Consider the following 23508-nt stretch of genomic DNA (forward strand, 5'->3'; position numbering starts at 1 on the left):
TGTTCAGCTCAGCTTTTTTACATTTATCCTCAGCAAATCTCTGCCGGCTCTCTAATCTCCAGGCTGCAGCCTGTGCACCACAAAGTGGCCCCTGGTCGCTCTTGTCCAAGCAGCCACCTCAGCCAGCGGACTTGGAGAGGTGTGCTGGCTTCTTATTCTTGCTTTTGAAGGTAAATGCTTCTCAGATTATCAGTGCGATGCTATATAACAGTCTAGTAAAACGATGATATATCTGGATAGAAACACCGAAAGAGTAAATACTCTTCCTGTTAAGTAGTATCACTTAAGTGAAGTGGTGCTGAAAAATGTGTCATACCTCCAGTCGCTATAATGTAGCTGGTCAGGTGACATAAGTGCAAGACCGGCTGTCATGAGCACTTCCCAGTGTGAATGTGAAGAACTTTGGTTTAGAAACTCTAAGCGCATGCTCTGCAGTTGGCTTTCCCTAGATGAATAAATAGTCCTCCAGAGCTTAAAGCCAGATGTAAGCTATTCTTAGCTTTAAAATGCTAATCTGAAAGATTTTTATTTGTTTTACTTTGTGTCCATTTTTGGTGCTTAGCAGTAATCTCTGCACTGGAGTGTTTTTTTTTTTTTTTTTTTTTTTCACAGCACTTCTCAGAAACCACTTACACATCTACCATCATATATTGTTACTTGCAGCAATGGCCCCTGAGAGAAGGAGGTTTGTGCACATTTTGAGTGGTACCAGTAATTCAGTAGCAGCAACATGGGGCAGCTTGATGTCTAGAGGGGAAACGCTGCAATGTGTCCACTCATGTGACTCTTTTTCCTTGGATTTTCTGTCCGCTTCTTCATGCCGATGGCACATTTTTTTTTACGGTGTATCGATTCTGAACAACCCAAACCTAAACGCATCACGTCCTCTCAGGGGAAGGCCAGACAGCGATTATTAACATTAATCTGCAATTCAAAGCTATAGACTTTGATCTGTATGGAAATGGTATAACTTTCATTATTTGATATGAAATATAGTTTCTTACCACAGAATGTTAATAGCAAAGTGATCATGAAAATTTCAGACCATTTTATTTTATCATTTTGTCTGTGTGACCTTATCACTCAGTTTGAGCTATATGCTGTCATTAGCTGTGTAATGTTGATGCGTTTTTAATTAACATTCGGGCTCGTGTGGCACATGAGCACACACAGACACACACAAGCATGCACACGGAGCTTCACACTGATAAACACATCCTTATTGGCAAGATTAATCTGTTAATCTCATTGCAGCTAGGGGTGTCCATCAAATATTTAGTGAACAAACTTCCCCTTCCCAAATTGGCAATAATTTATGAGCCAGAGGGGAAATGACCTATATGCTTTGGATGTGAGTGCGTGCACGAGGGAGTCTGTGTGACAGTGCGTGTTTGTGTAATTTGCCAGCGAGAGTTGCTCGCGTGTATTTAATTCATCATCTCTGGGGGCGGTGACCTTTTTTTTTTTTTTTTTTTTTTTTGTTCAAATCTCAAGCTTATCTCGACAAAAACTTTTTCATTTCTTTAATCTTTTTCTATCTTTTCCCCCCTTCCTCCTTCGGCTCGGAAATGTCACTTGGAGACGCTGCCCTCGTTAGCTGGGGATTGAAGCCTTTGAGGGTCACGCTTCTAATAATCTTCCAAATTCAGGGAGAGAGATGCCTTGCAGGATGTAACGTCTCTTTTTTTTTTTTTTTTTTTTTTTTTTGGTCCCGTTTTGTTCGCTTCAGTCAGCCCCTCCTCGGCTGTCGCTGTCTATCTTCATTTCTCTTGATCTAGTGTATATCTCCTATCTACCGCTCACTCGCTTTCCACACTCGTTTTCATTCTCCTCCCTCTATTCTTCATGTAAACAGCTTTGCTGCAGGTGTCACTGGATCATTATTCCACTGTTGGAGGAGGGCTGTATAATGACCCACTCTTACTTTTTCTCTTTCTAGGATGTTGAGTATTCATTAAAGCCCTTCTTTTCACTATTTACTTTCCTAAAAAGATACTTAATTAGTCATGTTACTTCACGATAAATAGAACAATAATGTCTAACACTGTTTAAAGAAATGATTATAGGGTATAAAAAGCAGTAGTTTAATAGGCAATTACAATTGGTGCTTGATTTTCTCCACACACTGATTAAAATAATATTAGATTTTGAGTTAACCACACTTGCCACTCCGGTTCTGTCTTTCTCTGTATCTCTAACTCTCATATTGTCGGGCAGAGAGAGAAAGAGATCATCTGTGCCAACGAGAACACAGTTAGGATTTGTTATAAAATCAGTGGGGCTGAATGGGAGTCTGTATGAGTAAGAAAAGATTGGCTCTGAAAAGGCATACACACAAAACAGAAAAGAAAAGCTGCACTCTTAAGTAAAAACTCTTTAAATATTTTAATGCTACATATCCAAAATGGATGTATTTCAGCCCGAAGTCAGCAGTGTTCTTTTTTCAATTCCGCTGTCGTTCACACTCATGCACAGGTGAATACAGATGTGATACCGTAGTCCCTTCCACTCAGTGCTCACTTTATGGGTAAGTTGCCAAAGAGGTCATGTACAAGTCAAGTATTCAATGCTCAGGTCTATGTGTTGAAGTAATCTATTCAAGAAGAAATTTAAAAGGGCATACATTAAATCAGGGGGGCACATTAAAAGCTAGTTTCTTGCTTCTAATGATGAATCTGTCATTTTATTCAAATAACATTCTTACATTTAAGGGCTTCTGAAGTGGATTTATGTTTCAAAGTACACCAAATAAAGCTCAAGAAAATGTGAAACTAACTTTCATCAAAGAATCTGCATTGCATTTTTCTTTTTTTTTTTCAAACACTTGACTAGCACAGCTCAGTGTTTTATGGCTACCAGTGCGGTGCAATTCATAAGCTGCTGATAAATGTTTAACATTCTTTCTGGCATCAAATCTACATAGTTAACCAATCAGATACATATTTAGAGTAACATTGAAAAGACAGCCTGTGTAACTGTTTATTAGGTTACATTAAATGATACAGGTGTTGCTTTTTGTGTCCCTATTCTTTACTTACCGACTTAATTTGTCTTCCTCCACTGTAACAGCCCATCTCTGATAATACTATTATCATTCAGTGTTTGTCTCTCTGTGTGTGGCCATCTTACAAGCTGATCTGACCGGCTTCTCTCCAGGCTAATTAAAGAACACGTGTTGGCTTTACTGAAAAACCTTGAGTGTGTGACTGCAGGGAGGCAAATGAAAGAGATGAGAGAGAGCGAGGTGGTGGGAGGGGGGGCATGATGGCACATTTCAAGGATGACATGAAGTGAGATAGAAAACAGGATAAAAATATGAAGATCTGCCCAGGTGGACGGTCTAGAGAGGGAAGGGGGAGGGAAAGGTGGCAGGGAGGATAATGAAGCAATGAATGGAAAGAGGAGGAGAGGAGAGGATGAGATAGAGCAGAGAGCAGCATTGCATCCCTGTGTGATCTGGAGTGGGAATTATTTCCGTCACATTGTCAATTCCCACTCTTTCTACCTCAGTCTGTCTCTATGTCCCTCTACATTTTTCTCTACATCCTTAGCTCTGTGTCCACCTTCCTCCACCTGTTCTTTATTCTGTCTTTTTCTCTGCCTCTTTCAATTTTTCTTTTTTTTTGTCGGAAATGTCAAATGATACATGATCATAATTCTAAAACATAGAATAAAAAATAGAATTGACACTGACTGACAGACACTGACTGCTAAGTGTAAGCAGTAAAAGTCACCTATTGCATATCAAATTTTTGCAGGCTGTTATATTCAGTGCTGCCAGGCTGCAGCTTTCCTTCTTCCTCCCAGCAAAATATAGAGTTGAGTTTTATCTGGGAGCTCATCTGGAAAAGCTCATTTAGTAAGCTGCAGCAGCTTCAGATTTTTAAAAAAATCTCTTTCCATATAGTTCTCACATATTTAGGAAATTACATTCATAATACACCAGTCATGAATCCTGTCATAAAACTTGCTACATATATTTAAGGACCCTGGAGGATTAATCCTAATGACTTGGTGATCCTCTGACATTTCCTGTAGTACCATCAGCAGATCAGTGTTTTCACATGTTTTGTGGAAGATCTCAACAACTTACCAAGAAAATTTTTAACTGACCTTCATGGTTCCCAGAGGATGAATTGTAACAACTTGAATATCTTGATCCCCTGACCTCTCATTTAACCATCATCAGGTCATAACTTCTGTGTGTTTAATATTTTGGTTTATAACCAAATGCCCGCAAAACTAATGATACTCCCATCGAAGCTGTACTTTGTGTTTAGTGCTAATTAGCAAATGTTAGCATGCTAACACCCTGAACTAAGATGATAAGCATGAAAAAAATATCCCTGCTAAAGATCAACATGCTAGCATTGTCATTGTGAAGATGTTAGCATGCTGATAGTAGCGTTTACTGCTCAAAACACTGCTGTGGCTGTAAGTACAGTCTCACAGAGCCGCTAGAATGACTGTACTCTCTCTTCTCACTGTTTACTGGACAGAAACAGAAACTGAACAGAAAAATCTATCCAAAAGTCACTCTTATAAATACACTGATGTTGTATTTCAACCTGGCTCGCCTGTGTTACCAACACTGGCTGTAGTGCTGAACATGTGATGACCTTTAATGTAACATTTAACAGATTTAAGATTCAAAAATACGGATTACTTTTTATTTGAAATGGAGATGTTTGTTAAGACAAAGGACAGCTTCTTCAGAGTCAACAAACCTGTTTCTCTTTCCCTTTGTGCCACTAATGTCTCAGATTCAAGACTGTTATGTATTTTACCCATTTGTTCAATATCTGTCTTCTACCGGCAGCACACATTGTCTAAACCTGAAGTGTGTGTGTGTGCACATATCTATGTGCTTGTGTACATGTATGTCCATAGAGGCATACGGGGATCTGTCCACACGTCCATGTTTGTGTGTGGGTGATTCTGTTTCCAGCAGTAGACTCTTAATAGATGCACAGCATATGCCAGACAAAACAGGCCCATCTGCCTTATCACTGAGGTAATTGCATTTTTCAAAGTGACAGCGGCCAATGCATAATTCATCATTAGGTAAAGCACAACGAAGTCCCACAACCAAGTGTGTCAGCTAGCTTCACTGCAGGTAGGATGGAGGGGGGCTACTCTGCAACCAGCGACTCACTAAGATAGGGAGATTTAAGAGACAGCGAGGAGAGAATGTGTTTGGAAGTGATATTTAAAATCGGAGAGGCTGTCATCATGCTGTGTGTGTATGTCTGTCTGAGTGTGCGTGCGTGCGTGTGTGTGTGTGTGTGTGTGTTTGTATGTACTTGCAGGTAAGTCAGCATGTTAACAGGACAGCCTATTTCTCTCTCCTCTCCCCTCAGGCGTTCTTTCTCCACTCATCTTATTATATTGTGTTACATTCAACCTCTCCCCCTCTCCTCCTTTTCTGTCTGCCTCATTCTCCCCTCAACCACTGCATACCTCTCTCACTATTTTTTTTTTACCTTCCTTTTGTGTTTTCTTGTGTTTCACTGGCTGTCTTGTCATGTTTTCAACCAGTCTACTCTGCTTTCTCACTCACTTTGCTTTTTCAGTCTCACATTCTTCATCACTTTCTCTCTCACTCACTGGCTCTTGCAGACCTGTACTTGTGAACACAAAAAACAACTCTGGTAACGGAGTGCTGCTATGGTGGTTAAGATCAGAGCGGGTTGCGTAAGCAGTATCACGTAACAGTATACATCTGCATTTATGTGAAAGACATCCCTCTAGACCATATTAATGAAGAAAAATGTGGCAAATGGGAAAAAATAAAATCTCCTAATCAAGCACCATTTTGTGATATCCCTTGCATTTAGAAATATTCCAATCCAGATGCAAATGATCAAGTCTCCTGGGTTTACAGTTTCCAAGTTCAGATATTAATTTGCACATTTTAATATGCAATTTGATGCAAATTGCAAAGTACATCTGACACAAAAGTGTCCTTCATTGAAGGTAAAACCCGCATCTCCTCTTCCTTGTTCCAATATCGGCTGCGCAGTAATAATGCGTAAGTAGTACTCTCAATTATAAAAACCCACCCATAGCAATCTACACACTAATTAGCACTTTATATTTGAATTAATTTTAAAACATTAGAGTGTTGCACATGTTCCAAGTGTTGTTATTGCAAGAGGAATCCATGACTTCCATTTTGTTTTAGCACCAGCGACTTAAGTGCTCCTGCAGTGTCTGTATGGTTTTTGTATTATTTCTGCATTCTTTTGTTTATCTGCTTTTTACCGACGGTCCACTCAGACTGGAGCCATGCTAAATTTGATTGTAACCTAAAATGAGTTAGACAAACATAGACAAAAGTATATAGTGTAACAATTTGGATTGCTGTTTTATAATGCATGTTGTATCAACTTTTTCTAACGAAAAAAGTTTGCAGTGTGAATGCATTTGTAGTCAGTAATATGAATTATGGTAAATTTCTTATAAAACAAATATGACCTTCACTCAGGCTCTGAACTGTTTTGTTTGCAAGCATCTACAGTATGTATTCTCTCTTCTAAACCTGGGTTTTTATGACTCTCTGTCCTCCCCAAGGATGAGACCTTTGTGAGATTCCTCCCCCTCTATTACACCTTTAGCACACACACTTGCAATACACAGGTACAGTGAGACACACAAAGCTCCATCATGTCATAGAGTTTGTAATGAAACACAGGCTTCTGGCAGTTTGTGTGTGTGCGTTTGTGCAAATTGTGATTTGCATTGTTATTGGCGCTCCATTGTACTCTATGAATGCCAATGTGTCACAATGCATATTAGCTTAGTCTGTATATTCACTCATAGTCTCTCTCTCGTGTTGTTGTCCTTACCTGATTTTTTTTCTGTTTTCCCTCCTCTCCTCTGCCCCGTCCTTCCCAGACCTCTCCCTCTCAACACCACCTTCTCCGTTTCAACCCCTTTACCTGCAGTTTCCTCCCTCTGCGACTCTCTCAGCCAATCTCCATCACACCACGAGTCATCAGCGGGAGGGCAAGATGAAAAGCAGGAGGGAGGGAAGGAGGGAGGGTGAATAAAGAGGAGGAAAGGTGGACAGAGAAAAGGAGGCGTTAAGACTAGAAGGGAGTAATAGAAGGAGGGAAAGAGAATGACTGACAGAAGTGAGCGAGAAGAGGAGAAAGAGAGAGCGAGGGGAGGAGATGGGTGAAGGAGAGCATAACGGGAATAAGAGAGACAGATGAAAAGATAGATGAAAGAATGTATTCATGGTGGAAAGGCGAGGTGGGACAGAGGGAGGAAACGTTAGAGCGTTAGAGTGTGTGTGTGTGTGTGTCTGGCAGAACTGACAGTAAGTACAAGTGCGAGTGACAACCTGTGCAGGACTGAATTAACACTCATTCTGTCTCTCTCTATCTCTGCCTGTTTCTCTGTTTCTCTCCTCACAGTATCTCATCATCTACACATCTCTGTCTCTTACCTCCACAGCAAAAAATGTTCAAATGGTGCATTTGATGCCTCATTTTATTGTTTGTTTCCATCATAGCCACAGTAATGTAACTAATTAGAAAGTGTTGCCTACATATTCTAAATATTTTGCATCAAAAGATATCACTGTATGCCAACTATTACAGTATGTCTTGGAGTAGATATTTGCAGCATGCCTGCAGCCTCTAATTGATGCTCTTTAGAATTTAGACAGATCAGGAGTCAGGAAAGTCATATTGAAACAATTGAAATATTGCACTTTCATAAAATTGGGCAAATTGAGAGAGACAAATCATTAAAGAATTGTCAAAAATCATGCAGTCGAGGCCAAGATATCCTGACCTTTAATCACACTATGGGTCAAGCTCTGAAATCTCTTGATCCTACACTTCCCATAATGCAGTTTGATAGTATCTTTCCCTCCACACCCCAGTTTGTATCACAGTCCTTCAGTTAAACCCCAAGTCAAGTAAGTAGAACTCTCCATAACCAGCCATTGAAAATTTTGATAAACTATCACCTATTTAGTAAGGGTACTAAACATTAAGAGCTTGCAGCTGTCCAAATATGAGTATTTGCTTACTTTCCTCCATTTCATAACATTGCAAATGTAATAGTTTGAGGGTCATTACTCCTGACTGCCAGAGATGGTATGAAATACCTGGATACGGTATGCATCGCGCGCATGCGCAGGAAGTCTAGACATAATACCAACAAAGTCACATGTGTGACCTGGGTGATGCAAGCAACCTGATAAAGGGGCCTTGCACTCAACAGTTGTCTCCTTTTCATCTTCTTGCCTAAACGTGCAGGTTGTGTATGTTGTTAGCATCAGCAAGCATCAGTGTTTTACTGCCTATGCCAGTAACTTCGTAATCTGTCGGTTGGAGCTACAATTTCGTCCTCCAGAGGCTGCATAACCGATGCTTATCTCTGCTGGGAGTTTTGCTGAAATGCCAACCAAAGCATTGGACTTTTCCAGGTAAGTAGTCAACTTTATTTCCCCTGCAGGCGTGCCTTGCAAACTTACCCGCTTAGCACCTCCGCTCGTTGCAGGTGAATTGCTATTGTGTCATGTGCTGTATTAGCTTGTGAGTTTTATACTTGACAGTCCAGTCTAGCTGAGGTGTTTTCACCTCATTACAACCGTTAGGGAACCCTAGCAGAGAGTGTTTTGTTTCGCTCCTTAGCTACTGACTTAACACTGTTAAAGGTAATTACATGCAATTACAAATACACCTACCAGGGTGACCTGTGTGTATTTGCCAGTGACACATTTGTAGCTGAGTGTTTCTTGCTCTACTGCTACATCACTAGCCTTACCAAGGTTAAGGTGCTGGTTTAACTGGATTTGTAGCTGAGTGTTTCTCGTTCTACTGCTGCATTGATAGCCTTACAGCAATTATGCTCTCCGTTTGTAACTCCTGCTTGGTCCCTCTCATCCCAGAGGATATGATAGATGCCCATCATGCCTTGGCATCGAACACCTAAGGCAGGCAGTGAGAGAGAATGCTTGCATTAATTGCAGTTGCATGCCATTGGCAGAGAGGACCACAAGGTTGGCCAGGTCTGACAGTAGCATTGCTGAGACTGGCTTACCTCCTTCAGGAATGCCTGCATTCAGCCCCCCTTCAGGCTCTAAGCACCACAGGCACACATAGGGTGACGCCTCCCGCACTAAGAAGAAACCAAAGGGCGATGAATCTTTGGCCCTTAAAGTGGATACATTGGCCTCTTCAGAGCCGAAACTCTAGACCTATGATGAGAGTGATGGCCTAGCTACTTTACCCTTTGTTGCTAGCCAGCATGATGAGGATGCACTATCTATTGTGGCCTCAGGGATTTTTTGTTTACTGACAAGGAAGCAGAAGAACAGGAGGAATTGGAGAGGGGGTCCCCCCTCCCCTCGGTGACAGGTTCTCATGGGTCAAGAGCAGACTACTTGAGGGATGCTGAGGCTGGTCTTTCCACAGTTAAGCAAGTCATCCAATTGGCCATCTCAAGCACACCCCACAACTATCTGCCTTCAGAGTTCCACCTTCTGAGCCATACACTGATGAACTTCAGAGGTACTGGCCAGACCCCAAGGTGTTACTCCACCTACTGGGTGACGCCACCCAATATGGTCTGATGTCCATTTGGACCTTGTGTGGCTTGACCAGTCCCCCTGGTCAGAGGGGTGCAGGAAGACTCTTCGCATGCTGCCTGTCATTCCAGGCCAGATGTTTTGGCCTGCAGCCGTTTGCTGGCTTACACTGGGCACCTTTGTCTAAATCAAGAAATGCCAGCACTTTTCGTCCTGCAGCCAGCACTGAGTCCCTCAAGACCCAGGGGCTCCGCCTTTTAGCAGGGCCACTGCCAACAGGCCCCTCCAACTTGGCGTGCCTTTTGGACACCAAGGGATAGGGCACCCAAACATGGGGCCCCTACCAACCAACCCATCAAGCTGCTCAAAGGTCATGGAAGTTGAGCCTGACTCCCAAAATACAGGTGCCAGCCATTTCTCCCCACAACATCTCAGCCGCTGGGAGGCCTTGATTTCGGACCTTTGGGTGTTATCAGGTCTTTCCAAGGGATACAGTATCCAGTTCAGGCATCAGCCCTCACGTTCATCAGGGTCAGAATGCCTATTGTCATTGACCTTCTGAGGTCTTTGGCTCTCAGGCAGGAAATTTCGGTGCTTCTAGAAAAAGGCTCCATCGAATATGTAGAAAGTTTGGTTCAACCAAGAGGGTTCTAGACAACTTATTTTCTTGTTCCAAAGAAGGATGGCTGCTTCCACCCAGTCCTCAATCTCAGGTAGCTGAACCAGTTCATAAACGTTCTTCACTTTCATATGCTATGCACAGTGGATGTTCTCCAGGCTGTGTCAGAGAGAGACTGGTTTACAAGTATCACCTTGAAGGATGCTTATTTCCATGTGCCAGTGGCACCCCACCACAGGCAGTTTCTTTGTTCTGCATTCAGTAATTGGGTTCTAGCTTGCCCCTCAGATCCTCAGCCTTGTCTCTCATTTTCAGAGAGGCACAAGGATAATGTACAACCTATTCCTTCAGCTGTTGGGCAAACTGACAGCAGCAACGACAGTCATCCCTCTATGGCTCCTTTCATTGTACCCATTGCAGATCTGGATCAATAGTTTGTACCTCGACCCCAAGAGGCACCAAAGCAGGATGGTGATGGTCTGAAGTAAGTGCCTTCAGTCTCTAGAACCCAGGAGAAACCAAGCTTACTTGTGCTGCAGTATTCCCTTGGGCTCACTTCCCTCCCACTGGGAGATAGCGGTAACAGATTCCTCCCTCTAAGGCTGGGGGGCTGTGTGGAACCACAGGGCAGTCAGGGCAACCTGGGGTCCTCAGAAGAGGCTCCAGCACATTAATGTGCTAGAGTTGCATGTGTTACTCTTAGCCCTCAGGCATTTTCTTCCCTTCTTGAAAGGAAAGCATGTCCTTGTTCGGTTAGACAACACAGTTTATCATGTGAATCACTGGGGGACACCAGATCCAGTCACTCCCTGCAGCAGGCTCAGAGGCTCCTTCAGTGGGCCTCACCTCACCTTGCAAGTCTCAGGGCATTGCATTTGCCAGCTGTGCAGAACATGACCGCAGACATGCTTTCCTGTCAAAAACCCTCTCTGAGCCAATGGAGACTGAACTCAATGCTGGTTCAGATGATCTGGAAGAGGTACGGCAGAGCAGACATCAACCTGTTTGCTTCAGAAACATTGACACCCTGTCTGCTGTGTTTCAGACTGCTTCCTATATGCCTTGCCTCTGCTTCTACTACTCATGCTGACACTTCACAGATTAAACAGATGCAACCACACAATGCTGCTGGTGGCTTCATACTGGCCAAGGAGGATATGGTTTCCTGTGATCTGTTGGCTTCTCAACAGAGTGCCTTGGCCTCTCCCACTAAGGATCTTCTGTCACAGTTGGAAGGGTGCATTTGGCATCCTCACCTGGATCGCCTTTAGCTGCATGTTTGTCCCCTGAAGGGCTGGGCTCACTGCTGAGTTCTTGCGATCAGGCGGTGGTCCAGACCATGATTAATGCTTGCTAACTGCTTCCTAATGCAAGCCTACTTTGTCCTGTTTGGGCTCTGAGACAGTACATGGATGTGTCAGCTGGGATCTGTAAGTCTGATGCGCTGTTTGTCTGTTATGGAGGGCACAGGGAGAGTTGTGCTTTGTCGAAATTGAGGCTCTCGAACTGGCTTGTTGATACCATATCTCATGCATACAGAGTCAGGGGCTCCCATTAACTATATTTCTATCTCTCTCTCTTTCGCCATCTATACACTCACAACCTTTTTAAAGAAAACTGACCAGAAACAAGTGCCTTTTCTAACAAAAATCTATCTACTTATTCTCTCATTTTACAGTCACATAAACTGAATACCCACTTCTAGTTTTGACTTGTGTTTTCATTTAATTTGTTTTTCTTGTTTTTGAATACATCTATCTTCATTGACAGCGGTAATAACTAGTGTAATGACCAAGTTAAGATGATGGTTGGTGTCAGCCTGTGTTTTGTGCATGATGTTTCTAGATCCAGATTTTAAGCATCATTTTAAATGTGTGTTTTCATAAAGAATATCAGAAAACAAATACATCTACCTTTGGAAATATAATTACCTTACATCACTGACAGTTTGACATTTTTCTTTTGTTTTTTTTAAAAATAATAAAATTTTAAAATTGAATAATACACCAAAGGACTTGTGTCATTTTCTTCTGCAGTGTTTATCTGTCTCACTTTTTCTCCCCCTTTCTGCCTCTCGCTCAGTTGCCCCTGACAGCCACATTCAGTTTCTCCTCCTCCCCTGCTTTGTACTGTCATTCATCATCAGCGTCATTCATTTTTCCCATTCCACATGGCACAACATCTGTTTGGGAGTGTTGCACTTGCCCCGTTGAAAGGGATTCAGATAAACTGCGCGATGAGAGGCCTGGAAGCAGTTTCACCTCTATGTTTGGTGTCAGTTTTATCTGCCAACCCCTGAACACACTGTGTGTGTTTAGTATCTTTTTAAGCTAGCCAAATCTCAAAAGCCCTGCAGCACACCAAATACCTGGTATTCAGAGGTTATGTTGTTTCTGGTCTTTTTGTTATGTAGTAGTGAATCTATCAGAAAATAAATCTATTTACAGACATTCTGAATCTTTCACAGACCTAAATTCATTCACATTACAGTTTTTTGTGAATTGCATGTCTGAATCGCATGTAATAAAATAACAATAATACCCAGTGACATCTAGCAAAATCTTAAACAAAGCCCACAGTCAGGAATCTTATATTTATTAATCAAAACAAACATATCAGACATGAGCTATCACAAGAAAGAAAATATCATGCATTGATGCATTAAATATTTATCGGAACAATTAGGATTATTGAGGTGAACGTAACCTTTTTTATACTGTATTAATGTTTAAGGTCGTCTTATCAATTATTTGTTGCTAACTGAATTTGGACAAAACCTCTGTTTCAGAGGGCAATTCAATTTGAGCAATTAAACACACCATGCTGTCTTTAGTAACACAGATGCCAGATTGAAAGGGGTTTCATTTATATGTATGCATGCACTACTCTGTAGCTGTAGTCTGTGCAATTTGAACTAGTTTGATAGTTTTAAAGGAATTCAAGCAGTCTCTTTTGTTCTCTCCACACCCTTACGATGTGTCCATGTGCTGATTTGACCTGACCCGAAGACCTGAAGAACCAGGACAACAAAAAGTAGATCTGTTTTCCAGGATGTAAACGTGGTGAAGAGTAATTTATGATTCCATCAACATCACATAATGAGCGATTGTTTTGTCATGCTAAGTGTGTGTGTATGTGTGGTGCATACATGTGTGTCATCTGAAACTGAAGCTGGTGCACTGAAGTGTTTTAGCTTTGAAGAGCTGTTGTTTTGATTTGGGAGGCTCTGTCCCTGTTTGTACATTAGATGAAGCCTGCATGGCATTATGATAATAATAATTAATAGCGATGAAAATCAGTGAGGAAAGTGATACTTCAAGTCAACTGACATTATTAAAAGGCATCAAAGAGATGAGTGCTGCTTGGAGTGTGTGTTTGCTTGTAGGAAACAAGCAGGTGTCCCTGTGATCCAGCTCACACATGGAAAAAAAAAACAGGAACATTTTTCTTTGTTGCCAGAAACTGCACTGTGCTCAAAGTTGACTCCAGAAAAAATCCAAGGCATTCTGATGGAGTGAAAATATTAAAATAGCACAATTTTAGAAAACAAAGGACTACGCTTCCCACTGGTTCAATCCAACATTGTTGGTTCTCTATCTAATTCTCTGTGTTTCTTTCTGGCAGATGGTGATGGCTACCAGGACCACCTCCTCCCTGTGTGTTTGGATAAGACCTGTCAACGCAGTAAGATCTACCTGGCCAAGCCAGGCTCGACAGAGGTACATAATACCCACACAACTACACTCCCCTCATATTCTAATGGATTAGTTTTGTTTTCCACTCAACACCACTAATCAATTTATTCTGTCGTAGTCATCATTCTCACAAGGTGGTCTTTACTGTTCTATTCCTTCATTTTCTGCTCTACTCCACTGTGCTCCACTCAACTCTAATGTACTGTGCTTTTAGCTATTTTACTTACATTCTGCTCAAATCATATAAACTTTCAAACACTATTTTGGTCATTGTTACACTTCCCGCTGAACACTGATTTGTATAACACTTCTGTGCTTACCTGAATACAATCACTTACTCACAACAGTTGTTATGGTCAATATTTTATGTGTGTATTGAAGAAAAAAAAATCCCCTTCTCACCCCCCTCCCATGGGGGGTGGTGGTGTGTCTTCCTCAAGCTCGGGTCCTCTACCAGAGGCCTGGGAGTTTGAGGGTTCTGCTCAGTATCTTAGCTGTTCCAAGGACTGTGCTCTTCTGGACAGAGACCTCAGATGTTGTACCTGTAATTGGAGCACTGGGGTCACAGCCCCCAGTGCTCCAATTACCACTGACACCACTGTTGCCTTCTCTCCCCACATCTTTTCTAGATCCTCTTTCAGCCCTGGATATTTTTCGATCTTCTCATGTTCCTTCTTCTTGATGTTGCTGTCGCTTGGGATCGCTACGTCTGTCACTACTGCCTTCTTCTGTTGTTTGTCAATCAACACAATGTCCGGTTGGTCAGCCATCACCAGCTTGTCAGTCTGGATCTGGAAGTCCCACAGGATCTTGGCTTGGTCATTCTCAACCACCTTAGGAGGTGTCTTCCATTGTGACCTTGGGACTTCCAGCCCATACTCAGTGCAGATGTTCCTGTACACTATTCCAGCCACTTGGTTATGGCGTTCCATGTACGCTGTTCCTGCTTGCATCTTACACCCTGCTATTATGTGCTGAACTGTCTCAGGAGCATCTTTGCACAGCCTGCACCTCGGGTCCTGTCTGGTGTGGTAGATCCCCGCCTCTATTGATCTTGTACTAAGTGCCTGTTCTTGTGCTGCCATGATTAGTGCTTCTGTGCTGTCCTTCAGTCCAGCTTTTTCCAGCCACTGGTAGGATTTCTTGATATCAGCCACTTCTTCTATCCGTCAGTGGTACATGCCGTGTAGGGGCTTGTCCCTCCATGATGGTTCCTCCTCCTCCTCCGCATCATCGGGTTTCTGCTGCCTGAGGTATTCACTTAGCAGTTCATCTTTGGGGTCATCTTCCTGATGTATTCCTGGATGTTGGTTGTTTCGTCCTGGACAGTGGCTCTGATGCTCACCAGTCCTCGGCCTCCCTTGTTCCGCTTAGTGTACAGTCTCCCTCCATGCATTGTGAGGAGCTTTCTTCTCTTGATATCAGTGGCCTCTATCTCCTCCTTTGACCAGCTTATTATACCAACGGGGTATCTGATGACTGGCAGGGTGTGCGTGTTGATGGCCCGTATCTTGTTCTTGCCATTCAGCCGACTTTTCAGGACCTGCCTTAGTCTGTGAAGGTATTTGGCTGTGGCTGACTTCTTTGTGGCCTCCTCAAGGTTCCCATTTTCCTGCGGGATCCCAAGGTATTTGTAGCTGTCCTGAACATCTGCAATGCTGCCTTCTGGTAGTTCAACCCCCTTGGTTCTGATCATCTTCCCTCTCTTCGATACCATCCAACCACACTTATTTAGTCTGAATGACATTCCCATGTTGTTACTGTAGATCCTGGTGAGGTGGATCAGTGAGTCGATGTCTCGCTCATTCCTGGCATACAGCTTGATGTCATCCATGTAGAGGAGGTGACTGATGGTTGTTCCACTTCGGAACCGGTACCCATAGCCACTCTTTGAGATGATCTGGCTGAGGGGGTTCAGGCCTATGCAGAACAGCAGCGGGGATAGTGCATCACCTTGGTATATGCCGCATTTGATGGTAACTTGTGCAGTTGGCTTTGAGTTGGCCTCCAGAGTTGTTTTCCACGGCCCCATGGAGTTCTTGAAGAAGGCTCTTAGTGTCCTGTTGATGTTGTACATTTCCAAGCATTCCAGTATCCATGTGTGTGGCATTGAGTCATAGGCCTTCATGTAGTCAATCCAGGCAGTGCACAGGTTGGTCTGCCTGGTTTTGCAGTCTTGGGTGACTGCTCTATCAACCAGTAGCTGGTGCTTAGCACCCCTGGTATTGCTACCAATTCCTTTCTGGGCCCTGCACATGTATTGGGCCATGTGCCTATTCATCTTAGCTGCTATGATGCCTGACAGGAGCTTCCATGTTGTACAGAGGCAGGTTATTGGCCAGTAGATGGATGGGATCGTGCCCTTCTAGGGGTCCTTCATGATCAGGACTGTCCGCCCTTGGGTTAACCATTCTGGGTGCGTCCCATCCATAAGCAGCTGGTTCATTTGTGCTGCCAGGCGTTCATTGAGCGCAGTCAGTTTCTTTAGCCAGTAGGTGTGGATCATGTCCAGGCCGGGTGCTGTCCACCTCTTCATACCTGACACTCGTTCTTGGATGTCTGCCATTGTAATGGTCACTGCATCTTGTTCTGGGAGATTGCTGTGGTCTGCTCTTAGATCCAGTAGCCACTGAGCATTGGTGTTATGTGATGCCTCCTTCTCCCATATGCTCTTCCAGTATTGTTCAGTCTCAGCCCTGGGAGGATCTGTTCTCATATTTTTACCTTGCCACTGAGAGTGCACTTTGGATGGTTCGGTGGAGAACATCCTATTTATTTATATATATAATTAGAATTTCCAGTTATTTCAATACAAACTGATTACATAATATAAACTTCAGATAAACAATATCGATTCTATATTCAGTCCTTCAGTTTCTGTAGAAAAGTGAACAAAACTTTAATAGAATGGATAGCTGCTATTTGTAAGGCAAAAATTCATTTCTTACTTGAGCTGCGTATTTTCACCAACTAAACATACATAAAAAGATTTGATGTAATATAATTTAACAATAGGGTAACAACAAGACAAAGCAATTGGAGGTCTTAGCACAGGATCTTAACAAATGGATCACCTCATTTGTTTCTGAGTGCGTTCTGATCGGCTGGCTTTGTTAAGGTCTGTATAAGTTAGGTTAGGGAAGAATCACAGTTAAGGTTAATGTTAGGAAATGATTGATGATGATTTTTGCAATGGTAAACACACTACTTTATGTTTGTTGTTGCTAGTCATGTATCTATTGTTATTGTTGTTGCAGTTGTTGTTCTGCTGCTCTGCCCCCCCCCCCAGAACCAGGTTCTGCTTGGGGTTTCTTCCCATTAGAGGGGAGTTTTTCCTTACCGATGTGGCAAGTGCTTGCTCATGGGGGAATTGCTGGGTCTCTGTATATTAAAGAGTACGGTCTAGACCTGCTCTATGTGAAAAGTGCCCTGAGATGACTTTTGTTGTGATTTGGTGCTATATAAATAAATTTGTATTGAATTGAAAATTGAACTACTTTAGTGTTTTCTAATTAGAGATGATGATGATAACTTTCATGACTGAAAGAGGTTTCGTAGAAGCAGATTGTTTTAAGTATGTGAAGAAGTGATCAATGCTGTCTTTTTTCGGGTAAGGACATTCTCAATCTTGCCATTCTGCTTAATGCTCTATATGGCTTATTAGAGCTCTTCTCTGAAGAGGCGCACCTCATCAGCGACTTCATTGCAGTGCCAGAGATTCTGTTTCTCTGCACAATGGCTTTCTATTTCAGGATGGCATTAGCCACGTGGCTCACTGCAGGGGACTCTTGCTTAGAAAGACAGGGCTGATCCAGCTGGTGTCACTTTGTTTGCAAAGCCATGTGAGATAAAAGTAACAGATATGCATGCATACATGCAGTCTCATCCAATTAATGTACACATACAGAAGTGAGTATATGTTATGTACTGTATATGTTCACTCACACTTGCTCTTACACTTGTATGAACAAACACACACATACCATCTCCACCACCACCACCTACATACCATCTTGTGTGATTCTTTTCAGTTTGCATCCTACCAGTTGGCAAGAGGCCCTGTTCCTTTTTCTTCCTTCCTTCTGCCACCAGAGAACTAGCTTCCACTTTCTTTTCTCAATCCAAAATAGAAATATTACGGGTTTATCCGCCATGTCCCCCCCACCCCCCCCCCTCCACACACACACACACACACGTGCACACACACACACACACGCACGGAGACACACAGATGCGCACTCCCTGTGGACATGCCTTCTTTTGTTTGCCTGTCAGCAACAAAAAATGATTGAAGGAAGAAGTGAAAGGAGAGAGTTGAACGAAGGGGAGGGGAGGCAGCAAGAGGAAGACTTATCGGCACTGATGGATGAAGTGAACACATGTTGTGTTCTGTGTCGCTATGTGTTTGAGAGACAGTCATCACTGTCAAAGGCAGAGACAAGCACAGAGAGAAGGGTGGGCGAGCGAGGAGGAAACTAAACTCTCTCTAAGTTTCTATGCTTTCCTGGAATGGCAATGATAATACACAATCATAGTACCTTATTAACCATTTTCAGCAGAAGCAGTTTGTATGTTTATCTACATTGCAGTATTGATCTCATCAGTTCATCATTATTTGTGATGTAAACACTCTCCAAGCTGTAATTACAGCTGATCTTATACTACGTGTGTGTAGGTGTGCACCCCCATTGCAGAGACTAAATAGAGGGAGAGGTGGAGGAAAGAAAGGCGAAGGAGAGATGAAGAGGAGAGAAAGGAAAGAAAAAAGGTAGGAAAAATAGAGAGGCAGAGAGAAAGAGAAGGTAAGAGGAAACGAAGATTAGATGAGGGAAGGGAAGGAGGGCAAAGACAGTTTTTCTGTCCCTTCATTGCCACTTTGAGAGCAACATCCCATCAGAGGGAATGAGAGCTGGAGGAAGAGAAAAGGGGAATGGAGAGTGAATAAGAGGACTGATATGTATACAGGCAAAGACATGATGAGATGCCTTCGGGTGTGCATGGACTTCCCGCTGAGTAGAAACTAGTGTGTGTCTATAGTTCTGCGCATGTGGGTTGCTTCCTCCATCTCCCAACAGCAATTCCTTCCTTCCTGCGGTTTCGGCCACAGCTCTGCTTCTACCTCTGCAGCACCTCCAGGCCTCTAGTTCACCGTATTGGAAGAAACCGCAGGGGTCTTCCAACAATCTTTCTGCTTTGTTCTCTACCCTCACAGACACACAATGATCACATTTATTGTATCCTGGGCCTCCATTATTTTGATCCCACATTCTACAACACAACAGGACCTGACTGCAGAAAACAGTGTAATTGTGTGTCTGTGGAAAAGAAAAGCAAACAGAAATGATAATGAGATCTACTTTTATTAGCTGGACTGAAAGGCTTCCTTAACACTTTTACAAAAACAAAATCCGTCCTTGTTCCACTGCGTTTGTGTTCATTTTTAATACTATGGCTTATTTACAGTTCAATACAGTAAATAACAGTAATGTAGCCAAGCAATGTTATTAATTTACACCTCAATATTTTTAAGCATTGATGATGAAATGGCTTTTTAATCAGTACAATAATTTAGACCAACCACCTTTTAATAATCTTTTACATAGACCACGTACAGTATGTTGGTCTACAGTACAGGAGCGTGCCAGCTTCCTTCCATTTGTGCATAGAAGCAATAATAGTAAATACCCAAATAAATGCATAGAAATCACTAAAATCACTGTAATATTCACAACATGTCTATTTGCCTCAATTTTGTTTGTTTGTATCACTTACAGAATTGTTAGAATATGCTGTAAATATTCACACAAACCCTGGTGTCATATATAGTGAATGAAAGCAGTAGTAGCTGAGTCTGTCTGCATGTAAACTGTGGTGGGACTCACCACAGCTTGACACAGCATTCTCACACACACTGTTCACCTACAATCATCAGTGACTGAGTGACCCCAAATCATAACTGTTTGGCCACCAGTCACATTCCCTTGGCTCTGTGGCAAAAACTAAACAATCAGGAATTGATTAGCTTTGAAAATTATGTTACCGTCCTTTTGTGGTAGTTAATGTTGGCTATAATTTATGGTGTCTGAAGACAAAAACATTCCAATGTCCTGTAATATCCATATTATCACTGTAAGGGCTTATACATCGGATCAGCAACACATAAGAGATTTTTTATACCCTTTAGTGGTAATAAACCTTCCTCTGTCTGAAGCAAGCATGAAACTGATAGTATTGAGCTAACCAATACTGTAAGCATTTATTACTTGTGTATAGTACAGGTTTTTGTTTGCACATTTCTGTGTTTATTTGTTAAAACCTCTACTCTGCATACCTGCACACATGCAAAACACACTTCCCGCCCCCATGAAAACCGAGCCAGCTTCCTACTGTTGCTGCCCAGACAGTGTAAGGACAGCCACTGTGGAGCCAGACAGCCTCTTCCCAGTCATCCCAGTCAGCCAGTCAGTCAGTGGTCAAAGAGGTGACACAGACAGCAGGTAGCAGCCTGCACACACTGCCTTTCTGACACAAAGACATATGGTCTCACTCCATCTCTGGCTCTGACTCTGACTGCCTTTTTCCGGGGACAAACTATGAACTCATACTGTATACAGCTGCTAATAAACTGTATTTGGGCATTTTGGATAAGGACCTGGCACTGTAAGGGTGATAGATATCATCACCACAGTTAGACGTATCATCTTAAAGGTTTGATGTGAAAACATCACCACAGGTATAAAAGCTGTTACTGTGAGTGATAATGTAACCCATTTAACAGTAACAATACTTGAAATAACTCTTACACCTGCCATGTTTGCCTACATTATGGTGACAGTGAACAGCCCTCTACCTGCGCATATGTATACGTAGTCAGAGAAGATTTAGAGTATAGTACATTTACATGAAAGCACAAGTCATCCTACATTTAAATTTTACATGATAAGGTTCCCCGCTCATGAGATGTAGGGAAGTCAGCCTTGGGCACAAACTTGACGACCAGTTTGACTGGGTGAATATAAAGCTGTGGGAGCACATACTTTACAACAAGGCAGAAGAAATGAACACACAGTAGAAAGCTCAATTTGGGAAACACACTACTATGTCAAAATTTCCATGCACAGCAGCCATCCTCATTTTCACAAAAAGACATTAAGACTTGCCGGGATCCAAGTAATAAACACGATTCCAACTGCATGAGAAAACAATGAAGTTGAAGCAATTGAAAACATAAAGTACTAAAATATCCTTCGTACAACGTCAAACAAACACCAACTCAGTGTGATCTTGAAAGTCAGTGGTGATTTGCATTTGTCGCTACTTCCTTTGCATTTGTGTGGAGCAGTTTGCATTTTCTCTTTCTCCCTGCCTTTGGAATTCATTTTCTTATTTGCTGTTTCTACCACATTTCAATGAATCCTGTATGCTTTAAAAAAAGAATCGAGTACAGCTGGGCCTCCATATTTCAGTATACCTACCAAGAGAAAACTGCACACCTCTTCTTATTACCTCCTTTTGAAAATACTTCAGTAGCAAATCCCATGTTTACAGATTAGATTATATGACAGATATATCAAAGACATATCATTATTGAAAACACTATCATAACATACATATAGACCCATAATCACATGAAAGCCAATGATTATAGCACTACTGGCCTAATTTCTACTTTGCCATGTAGTAGTCATGCGCTCCACAATCTCCCCACTCACTCCTCTACTGCTCTGTGCCAGTTCTAATGTGTTGTGCATTACAGACATTATATCTCTGGGATCATAAAAGCCATTGCTTCATTACATGCCTGTTTTTTAAATTTTTTTTTTTTTTGCTTTGGACAGCCTTGATGTCTGTCAATGTTACAGCACCTCCCCATAAACCCCGTAAACCCCACCTCCACCGCAGGCCGCCCACATTTTAATTTCCTGGCCTAATGAAGCGAGAGCTCTCTCCGCCAAGTTGAATCAATGGGAGTCTGCAAGTATGCCGTCGCTTTTTCACTTTAGTCATCAGCAAAGCCAGGAGAGTGTTGGGTTCTGTGTTTATACCCCTCCTGCTTTTAATGTGTGTTTCTATTCGCGTGTTTTGTGTGCATGTGCATGTGCATGTGCATGCGAGAGCGTGTATGGGCGTGTGTGCAAGACGCCACAATAAGCTGTACACAGTCTGGATTTTCCTGCTGTTTGATAAAAAGCCTTTTGTATGCAGGATCCTTCCCCTCACTACCATTAAAGGTATCAGATTACCTTGCAAACACAAATCTCATCATCATCTTCATCTCCATTATCTAGGTCATTTGGATCTCTCCACTAACACACTCAAACACACACACACACACACATGCACACACACAACACAGTGTTAACATATTGACATTTGAACCAACAGATGTCATTATCAAGTTTTTTAGACTTACGAGCGCTCTGTTTGACTGGGAGGACGTTGGGCCCTAGATTAATCTATGAAGACACACACTTGACATTATTCAAATACTCTGCTGTACTTAGTGATTAAATGTCAAAACTTCCACAGCCACATGGAAGGAGCAACTGCTTCATGATTTATTTGAAGAGCTCCTCTGTCAGGTTGGCTATTCATTGCAGCTTCTCAAATAAAATATGATTTGATTAGATTAGAAACCTTTAATATCCTCACAGAGGCCCATATGATCCCTCCAAAATAGTTCGCTTACTTAGCAATAAAAGCAAAACACAGGGAAACACTGTTTTCCCCTCTGCTCGATCGGAAAAGACTGATCTTATGACTTCCACTTCTGCTTTTGCGCTCTGTGATGTCGTTGGCTAATTTAGCACAATTAAGTCTTTTATCATCGGCTTTTGTTCTGCCATATGTTCACACAATATGACAATCACATATCAGTATCATTAGGTGATGTTTGAGATGAACAATCAAGCTTTTTCCAGGGAACATTCTAATGATAAAAATGACAGAGTGGCAGCCATGATAATGCATCACTTAAGTTTAATTTGATTAATTCAGCATCTGACTCCTGCTTGATTAAGCAACCCTCTGTCTGTAGGTTTGAGTACATCCATGCATACAAGCCAACGCATATGTGTTCAGTTTTGATCTCATCATCCAAATGCTTTTGAGTGTACCTTCATCCATAAGAAACAAGTTCACAAATTATTCCAAATTATGAAGGCTTTCTTTATTTGTCATTATTTAAACATCCTCATCCCTGTACCCTCTGCTCTTCTCCCAAGCCATCTTTGACTTAAAAATGCCATCTCCAGTTTAATCAATAGCTCTTATGCCATCACAGAGCGTACAGATGAATCTCTTCAGCCTGATGTATGATAGACAATTTGTGTGTGTGTGTGTGTGTGTTCCTTTGTTGGCATTGTTGCAGTGGTGACTAGATGCTGTTGGTATTCTCCGTGCTCTTCCTCTCTCCTCTTCTAATCAGTGTTAGAAAAGAAGCAACAGACAGTACACTGATTGCCTCGGGGCCAACACCAGCACAGTGGTCTGCTGATAAGTCTGGCGGCCAGCAAAGGCCTCTCACTCTGTCCGGAGAGAGAACATCATGGCAGCATTGAGTACAGACCAAAGGACTCCAGCTTAAAGATAACTCACCAGTGAATTCATTTACCTCAAGGGCTAAAGAGCAAAAAAGATTTAAGATG

At 42.3% G+C, this 23508-nt stretch overlaps 1 protein-coding gene across 2 annotated transcripts in view; it reads left to right on the forward strand.

The window, feature by feature from the left end:
- The window catches only part of itfg1 (integrin alpha FG-GAP repeat containing 1), a 148722-nt gene that overhangs the window by 37248 nt on the left and 87966 nt on the right, over positions 1 to 23508 (forward strand). For both annotated transcript variants that reach the window (XM_044366039.1, XM_044366106.1), the window contains exon 9: positions 13791 to 13885. In XM_044366039.1, the coding sequence (XP_044221974.1) occupies positions 13791 to 13885 (95 nt within the window). The remainder of the gene's footprint in view (positions 1 to 13790; positions 13886 to 23508) is intronic.

The sequence above is a fragment of the Thunnus albacares genome, chromosome 1 (assembly GCF_914725855.1).
Source record: "Thunnus albacares chromosome 1, fThuAlb1.1, whole genome shotgun sequence".
Taxonomy (NCBI): Eukaryota; Metazoa; Chordata; class Actinopteri; order Scombriformes; family Scombridae; genus Thunnus; species Thunnus albacares.